The sequence below is a fragment of the Numenius arquata genome, unplaced genomic scaffold (genome assembly GCF_964106895.1).
Source record: "Numenius arquata unplaced genomic scaffold, bNumArq3.hap1.1 HAP1_SCAFFOLD_1834, whole genome shotgun sequence".
Taxonomy (NCBI): Eukaryota; Metazoa; Chordata; class Aves; order Charadriiformes; family Scolopacidae; genus Numenius; species Numenius arquata.
In genome coordinates, this window is record NW_027415264.1 from 1 (window position 1) to 8,900 (window position 8,900).

The 8,900-nt window shown below is 69.7% G+C and overlaps 1 protein-coding gene across 1 annotated transcript; it reads right to left on the reverse strand.

Moving 5' to 3' along the window:
* Positions 1-560: 560 nt before the first annotated feature.
* LOC141478551 (RAS guanyl-releasing protein 2-like) lies at positions 561-7,304 on the reverse strand (the record flags this gene model as incomplete). Its single annotated transcript, XM_074167589.1, is given in 11 exon segments — positions 561-635; positions 1,323-1,365; positions 1,367-1,596; positions 2,645-2,761; positions 3,426-3,551; positions 3,553-3,600; positions 4,547-4,652; positions 5,359-5,487; positions 6,163-6,229; positions 6,622-6,723; positions 7,238-7,304. Coding segments are annotated over 11 exon segments (1,110 nt in total), but the record flags the coding sequence as incomplete, so codon positions are not given.
* Positions 7,305-8,900: the final 1,596 nt, after the last annotated feature.

The window sequence follows — 8,900 nt, forward strand, 5'->3', positions numbered from 1 at the left end:
GGGAGGGGTGAAGGGAGGGGGGGTCCTGACCCACCGGGGGGCAACGGACCCCCCCCTCCTGGGTGTGGCAGCCCCCCCCCCCCCCCTTGCACACTCGCCCCCCCCGTTTCACACTCGCCCCTCCCCGCACACTCGTTGCACAGTTGCCCCCCTCCCCGTTTCACACTCGCCCCCCCCTTTGCGCTCCGCTTCCCCCCTTACCCCCCCGTTGCACACTTCCCCCCCCCTTGCACACCCCCTTGCACACCCATTTCATACCCGTTGCCCCCCCGTCGTTCCCCCTTCCCTCCCCTTTGCACACCCTTCCGCCTCCTTGCACACTTACCCCCCCCGCAGGCCTCTCACACGCCCCTTGCACACTCACGCCCCTTCGTAGGCCCCTCGCACGCTCCTTGCACGCCCTTTTCACACCTGTTTCACACTCGTTGCCCCCCCCCATCACTCACCCTTGCCCCCCTTTTCACACCCTTCCATCTCCTTGCACACTCCCCCCCCTCGCAGGCCCCTCAAAAACCCCTTGCACCCTCCCCCCCCGCCTTGCACGCCCCTTGCACACTCACGGTGCTCGTGCGGGGCTCGCGCTGCAGCGAGAGCTGATAAAGCTGCTCCTCGGTCTGACCCAGCTCCAGCGACACCTGGGGGGGCCGGGGGGGGGTCATGGGGGGTCCCCGGGGGGTCAGGGGGGGTCAGGGGGTCCGGGGGGGTGGGGGGGCATCCCCGGGGGGGTCAGAGGTCCGGGGGCTGTCATGGGGGTCCCCGGGGGGGACGGGGGTTTCTCGGGGGTGGGGGGGTCAGAGGGTGTCCCCGGGGGGGGGGGGGGGGTGTCGGGGTGTTCCCGGCGGTTCAGGGGGGGTGGGGGTGGGGGTCAGGAGGGTTTTGGGGTGCAGGGGGGAGGTTTCAGGGTTTGGGGGAGGTTTCGGGGTGCCGGGGGGGTGTCGGGGGGATTTGGGGATGCCGAGGGTGTTTGGGGGTGCCGGGGGGGGGCAGGGGGTTTTGGGGTACGGGGGGGGTGGTTGGAGGGGGGGGGTTGTGCCTCACCGTGAGAAGGTGCAGCATCTCAGGGTCCGGGGGGGGTGTCAGGGGGGTTTTGGGGTGCAAGGGGGGTCTCGGGGAGGTCTCGGGGTGCCGGGGGGGGTCAGGGGGGTTTTGGGGTGCAAGGGGGGTCTCGGGGAGGTCTCGGGGTGCCGGGGGGGGTCAGGGGGGTTTTGGGGTGCAGGGGGGGTCTCGGGGAGGTCTCGGGGTGCCGGGGGGGTCAGGGGGGTTTTGGGGTGCAAGGGGGGGGGTGTCCTGGGGGGGGGGGGGGGGGGGGAAGGGTGCCTCACCGTGAGGAGGTGCAGCAGCTCGGGGTGGGCGGGCAGGGGGGGCCTCCCCGCCCCCCAGCAGCCCCCCCAGGATGGCGAAGCGCTGGCGCAGCTTGGCGGGGTGGGGGCGCCCGGGGCCCCCCCAATCCGGCAGCGCCTCCTCCAGCGAGATCAGGTCCCGCAGGTGGACCCCCAGCGCCGGCAGCCGGAACCCCCCCCCCCGCCCCCCACAACAGCCCCGGTAACGCCGGTAGTTGCCCCCCGAGCCCACCGCCTCCGAGAGGCGCCCCCACAGCTGGGGGGGGGGAGGCGGGGGGGGGAGATACGGAGGAGGGGGGGAACGTGGGGGGGGTAGAGGGATATGGGGGTACGGGGGGGATATGGGGGGGGTGTAAGGGGATATGGGGGGTAATAAGGGGGGATGGGGGGATATTGGGGGGTATAAGGGGATATGGGGGGGGTATTTGGGGGGATATGGGGGGGTATAAGGGGGTATTTGGGGGGATATGGTGGTAGTATAGGGGGATATTGGGGGGGGTAGAGGGATATGGGGGTACGGGGGGTAATAAGGGGATATAGGGGGGATATGGGGGGGTATTTGGGGGATATGGGGGGTATAAGGGGATATGGGGGGAGTTAGAGGGATATGGGGGGGTGCGGGGGGGTATGGGGGGGTTATGGGGGAGTAGGGGGGAATATGGGGGGGTAGAGGGATATGGAGGGGTACGGGGGGGGATGGGGGGGGTACGGGGGTAATAAGGGGGTATTTGGGGGACATGGGGGGGTACGAGGGAGGGTGTAGGGGGTGGGGGGGGGGGGTATAGAGGTGGGGGGTACCGGGGGGTGGGGGTGGGGTATAGGGATATGGGGGGACATGGGGGGGTGGGGGGGGTTGGGGAAGTTCGGGGGGACACGGGGTAACACAAGGACGGGGGGGGGGGGGGAGAGGGGGCACATTTTAGAGCAGAGCAGGGCTGGGGGGGGACGGTCCCTCCCCCAGGACCCCCATAACCCCCCCAGGACTCCCCTGAGCCCCCCGAGAGCCCCCTAGAACCCCTTGGTTCCCCCCCAGGACCACCAAGACCCCCCTGGTCGTCCCCCCCCAGGACCCCCCTGAGCCCCCCAGGACCCCTCCGGGCCCTCCAGGAGCCCCCTGGTCCCCCCCCAGGACACCCCCCAGGACCCTCCCGGCCCCCCCCCAGGACCTCCCTGAGCCCCCCAGGACCCCTCCAGGCCTCCCAGGAGCCCCCTGGTCCCTCCCAGGACCCCTCTGAGCCCCCCAGAAGCCCCCTAGGACCTCCTGCTCCCCCCCAGGGCCCCCCCCAGGACCCCCCCCACCCCACCTTGGTGACGTCAGGGGGCAGGAGGGCGAGGGTCTGGCGCAGGCGAGCGATGGAGCAGTGTCCCAGCCCCCCAACCACCGCCATCAGCGTGTTGAAGTTCCGGAGCTCCAGCAGCTTCTGGGGGGGCAGTGGGGCAGAGCTGTGGGGCTGGGACACTGCTATGGGGTTGGGACACTGCTGTGGGGCTGGGACACTGCTGTGGGGCAGAGCTGTGGGGCAGCATCTATGGGTCTACAGGTCTGGCCATGGGTATTGCCATGGGTCTAGGCTGTGGGTCAGGCTATGGGGCTATGGGTCAGGCCGTGGATCTGGCCGTGGATCTGGGCTATGGGTCAGGCGACGGGTCTATGGGCCTGGCGGTGGGTTAGGCTATGGGTCTATGAGTCTATGGGTCAGGCCATGGGTCAGGCCATGGGTCTGGCCGTGGGTCAGGCTATGGGTCTATGGGTCAGGCTGTGGGTCTGGCCGTGGGTCAGGCTATGGGTCTATGGGTCTGCTATGGGTCTATGGGTCGGGCTATAGGTCTATGGGTCAGGTTTGGGTCTGGCCGTGGGTCAGGCTATGGGTCTATGGGTCTGCTATGGGTCAGGCTGTGGGTCTGGCTGTGGGTCGGGCTATGGGTCTATGGGTCAGGTTTGGGTCTGGCTGTGGGTCAGGCTATGGGTCTATGGGTCAGGCTGTGGGTCTGGCCGTGGGTCAGGCTATGGGTCTATGGGTCAGGTTTGGGTCTGGCTGTGGGTCAGGCTATGGGTCGTGCCATGGGTCGCGCCGCGGGCCCCACCTGCGCCACGTGGAGGAAGCGGGCGATGACGCGTGCGCGCTGTGGGGCGGCCGTGGGGCTGAGCACCAGGAGCTGGACCCAGCGGGAGACGCCGTTGGAGACGGCAACGACGCGGGAGAGGGAGGGGACGGGGACGGCGCCCCCCCCCCCGGGCGAAGCTGCGCAGGTCCCGCAGCTGTGGGGCACGCACACGTGTGTGAGAAGCGTGTGACACACGTGTGACACGTGTGAGACACGGGGAGACACAGGGGAGCGGGCAGACGCGTGTGCGACACGGCGCTGGTGCCCCCTCCGGGCGAAGCTGCGCGGGTCCCGCAGCTGTGGAGGGCGCACACACGTGTGAGAAGCGTGTGACATGCGTGCAAGACACAAGAGACCACGCATATGTGTGTGAAACATGGGGGAACGGGCACACGCGTGTGTGACACGGAGCTGGTGCCCCCCCCCAGGCGAAGCTGTGCAGGTCCCGCAGCTGTGGGGCACCCCACACGTGTGTCACACACATGTGAGACACAGTGGGGACTGCTCACACGCGTGTGAGACACCACAGGGATGGGGGATGGCCAGGCACACGTGTGCAAGACACAGTGGGGATGGGACATGGCCAGGCACGAGGGCGTGCAAAGGAGAGGGGACCCATCCTGGGGGTCTTGCACGAGGGCGTGCAAGGGAAAAGGGACCCATTGTGGGGGTGTGCAAAGGGGAAAGGGCACACGAGGGGTCTCGCACAGGGATGTGCAAGGGGGAAGGAACCTGTCGTGAGGGTGTGCAAGGGAGAGGGGAACCCTCGTGGCCCTGCACGAGGGTGTGCAATGGGGGGGGACACACCTGTGTGAGTCTTGTGCATGGGTGCGCAAGGCAGAGGGGACACGTGGTGGCCTTGCACGAGGCGTGCAACGAGGGAGGACCCAACCCAGGGGCGTGCAAGGGGGAAGAGAGCCATAGGGGTCTTGCACAAGGGTGTGCAAGGGAGAAGGGACCCATTGTGGGGGCGTGTGAGGGGGAAGGGGCACATAGGGGGGTCTTGCACGAGGCTGTGCAAGGGGGAAGGGCCCCATCCAGGGACGCGGTGGGGGGAGGGGGGTTTCCCGTGGCGGGGCACACGTGTGTGCGGTGCTCACGCGCAGTCGTGCGAAGGCGCGGTGCTCCAGGTGCGTGAGCAGCGTGGCCAGTTCGGCCGCCTCCAGCCGCTCCAGCAGCAGCGATGTCTTGTGCCGGGGGGCGTGCAAGGGGGGGGGGGCCCGGGGGGGCTCCTTCCTCCTCCTCCTCCTCTTCCTCCTCCTCCCCCTGCGGGCACGCGCTCCTGCACGCACACGCGGGCGCCCACACACATGTGAGCAGGGCACACGCGCATCCCCCACCCGGGGCAGCCCCCAGCCTCCTGGGGGGATTCACACACATGTCCTCGTGCACACACATGTGTCCTTATCCATGCTCACATGTGTCCTTGTGCACACACACATGTCCTCGTGCACACACATGTGTCCTTATCCATGCTCACATGTGTCCTCGTGCACACACATGTGTCCTTATCCATGCTCACATGTGTCCTCGTGCACACACACGTGTCCTCGTGCACACACATGTGTCCTTATCCATGCTCACATGTGTCCTCGTGCACACACACGTGTCCTCGTGCACACACATGTGTCCTTATCCATGCTCATGTGTCCTGGTGCACACACACGTGTCCTTACCCATGCACCCCCCATGTCCCCACACACGCACCCCCCCGTGCCCTCACCCGTGTCCCTGTGCCCACACGCATGTCCCTGTGCAACACACGTGTGTGTCCCCCCCGTCCACCCCTCCCCCTGTCCCACGTACAGGCTCTCCAGGTCGATGTGGGTCTGGGGGTCCCCCCCCGTGTGTCCCCCCCCGCCGTGCGTCCCCCCCCCCCGTGCACCCCCCGTGCCCCCCCTGCCCCACGTACAGGCTCTCCAGGTCGATGTGGGTCTGGGGGTCCCCCCCGGCCCCCCCCAGCGCCTCCCGCAGCTCCCCCAGCCGTCCCAGCAGCTCGGGGTCCCCCGACAGCTCCCCCGGGAAGGCCCGGACCCAGTACCTGGGGGGGGGGAGGGGGAAAGGGGGTTCAGGGGGGCTGGGGGTCCCCGGGGGGGTCCCCAGAGGGGTCTTGGGGGGGGGGTTCTGGGGTTCCCAAAGGGGGTCCAGGGGGTCCTGGGGGGGCTGGGGAGGGAGGGCATGGGGTGCTGGGGGGGGAGTGGGGGTCCTGGGAGTCCGGGGGGGGGGGGGGGGGTTGGGGGTGCTGGGGGGTCCCCAGAGGGGTTGGGGGGGTTGTCTGGGGTTCCCAAAGGGGGTCCGGGGGGGGGCACGGGGTGCCGGGGGGGGGGTGTTCGGGGTGGTGCTGGGAAATCCCGGGGAGTCTGGGGGGGGGTCTGGGTTTTCCCAAAGGGGGGCCAGGGCGTTCGGGGTGGGGCTGGGGAGGGGGTAAAGGGGAGCTGGGGGGTCCCGGGGGGTCCCCAGAGGGGTCGGGGGGGGGGTCTGGGTTTCCCAAAGGGGGTTCAAGGGGTCCTGGGGGGGCTGGGGAGGGGTTTGGGGTGCTGGGGGGTCCCGGGGGGTCCCCAGAGGGGTCGGGGGGGAGGCGTGTTGGGGGGTTCCAGAGGGTTTTGGGGGGCCCATTGGGGGGGGGTTGAGGGTCCTGGTGGGGGTTGGGGGTGCTGGGGGCTTTGGGGGTGTTGGGGGTGGGTTTGGGGGTGCCGGGGGGGGGGGTGTCACTCACCGGACGAGGTGGCTGATTTTGAGGCGCAGGGTGGGGGTCTCGGGCGAGCCCCCCGAGTCCTCGAGGGGTGGGGGGGGGGTCAAGGAGCCTGCGCTGGAGGGTTTGGGGGGGTCCCAGGGGGTTTGGGGGGGTCCCAGGGGGTTCTCGGGGGGGTCCCGAGGGGTTTGGGGGGAATCTGAGGGGTCCCAGAGGGTTCGGGGGGCTCCCAAGAGGGGTCCGGGGGGGGGGGGGGTTCCAGGGTCCCAATGGGTCTGGGGGGTCCCCGGGGGGGCTCTGAGGGTCCCGAGGGGTTTGAGAGGGTTCTGGGGGGGGGTGTTGGGTCGGCGGCTCCGGGGGGGGTTTGAGGGGTCCAGGGCTGTTTGGGGGGGGGTCCCTGGGGGCTCCGGGGAGGGTCTGGGGGTGTCCCCGGAGGTTTCGGGGGGGCTTGGGGGTGTCCCGGGGGGGTCCCCAAGGATATATGCGCAGCAGCTTCCCCACCAGCTGGGTGGGGGGGCAGGTACCAGGGGTGCATCGTCAGGAAGAGCCGGACGAGGTGGGGGTCCCGCACCTTCCCCTGCGCGTCTGGGGGGGGGGCCCGGGCCGTCACCACCCCCAATTCCCGCACCCCCCGGGACCCCAAAATTCCCAGACCCTGCCCGGGGACCCTCAAAACCCCCCTCCAGGACCCCCCCGAATTTCCCACCCCCCCCAGATCCCTCCAGGGATCCTCAACACCCCCCAAGGGCCCCCCCAAACCCCCGGATCGAAACCCCAGAGACCCCCCCAAACCCCACGTCACCCCCCAGACCCGCCCTCCCCAATTCCCAGAGAGCACCCCCCCAAAACCTAGAGCCCCCCCAAACCACGGGGTCCAGAGCCTCCCCCAGACCCCGGGGACCCCCCCAGACCCCAGAGCCCCCCCAAACCCCACGTCCCCCCCAGACCTGCCCTCCCCAATTCCCAGAGTGTGTGTCCCCCCCTCTCTCCCTAGAGCCCCCCCAAACCCCGGGGTCCAGAGCCTCTCCCAGACCCCAGGGACACACACACACCCCCCCCCAAACCTCGGGGACCCCCCCAAACCCGGCCCCCCCCCCACCGAAGGCGTCGATGCAGCCCTGCAGCAGCTCGTCCAGCGTCGGGCCCCGCTCCAGGTCCAGGGTCATGGTGGGACCCCAAAACTGGGGGGGGGGGACAGAGGGGGGGGGTCAGCACCCACTGGAACCCCCAAACCCAGGAGCTTGGGGGGGTCTCCCATGTCCTGGGGGTCCCGGTTTAGGGGTTCTGGGAAGGATGTGGGGGTCCCCATGTCCTGGGGGGGGGGCCCTTGGTCCCTCTAGAGGACTCAGTCTGGGGGGGGTGGGAGGGATTTTGGGGGTCCCCCCTGGCCCTGGGGAGTCCTGGTTTGGGGGTCCCATGACCTGGGGGGGGGGGTGTCCCCGACTTTGGGGGTCCCAGGGGGGTTCCTGGGGGTCTCGAGGTCCCAGTTTGGGGGTCCGTGGGGCCCCCCAGTTTGGGGGTGCTGGGGGTTCCCCTGGCTTTGGGGGTCGTCCCGGGGGGGGGTCCTGAGGGTCCCAGTTTGGGGGTGCTGGGGGGGATTTTGGGTTTCCCTGGCCCTTTGGGGGTCCCAGTTTGGGGGTGCTGGGGGGCATCCCCTGCCTTTGGGGATTCTGGGGGGGTCCCAGGGATCTTGGGGGTGGGGGGGGTCTCGTTTTGGGGGTGCTGAGGGCCCCCCCCCCGGCCCTGCACGTGCTCTTGCACAAGCTCTTGCACAATTCTCGCACGGGGCCGGGGGGGGGGCCCAAACCCTCCCCCGCACCCCCAAACTCCCTTGCACCCCCATTTCCCCCCCCCCCCCCCCCGGGTCCTGCTCGCCCCGATAAAGCTTCGCTTCCTGCCCCACCAGTTCCGGAGCCTTCCCAGTAAAGGGATGGGGGGGGAACTGGGAGGAACTGGGGATATGGGGGGGGAGGGGAGAGCAGCGCCCGGGCCCCCCCAAAACGCCCCCCCCTTCCCCCCCCCCCCCCCCTCCCAGTCCTTGCCCTCTGGGCTGAGACCGGCCCCAACTCGGGGCACTGGTGGGGCGGTGGCACCAGCTCCCCGTACTGGGAGCACTGGGATGGGGCAAGACGAGGCGCTGGGGGAACTGGGATGGGGGATACTGGGGGAACTGTGATGGGGAGGGGTGCGGGGGGAACTGGGAGCACTGGGATGGGGGGGTACTGGGAGCACTGGGATAGAGGGGTACAAGGGGTACTGGGAGCACTGGGACGGGGGGTACAGGCGATACTGGGAGCACTGGGATGGAGGTGCAGGCAGTAGTGGGAGCACTGGGACGGGGGGTTACTGGGAACACTGGGATGAGGGTACAGGGGGGTACTGGGAGCACTGGGATGGGGGTAACCCGGGGCACTGGGAGCACTGGGACGGGGGGGGTACTGGGAGCACTGGGATGGGAGTAACCCGAGGCACTGGGAGCACTGGGTCGGGGTGCAGGAGGAACTGGGAGCACTGGGACGGGGGACACAGGGGATACTGGGAGCACTGGGATGGGGGCGCAGAGGGAACTGGGAGCACTGGGACAGGGCTCTGTCGGGGGGGGACACCCCGGAGGGGTCCCGCAGTCGTCCGACGCCCCCCCCCCCCCCCCTTGTCCCCCCCTTGTCCCGGATCCCGGGGTCCCCCCCAAACGCCGGGGTCCCCCCCAAATATCATCCCCCCCCCCCCCCATCAGGGACCCACCTGCTCCAGCGGCCTCCGCG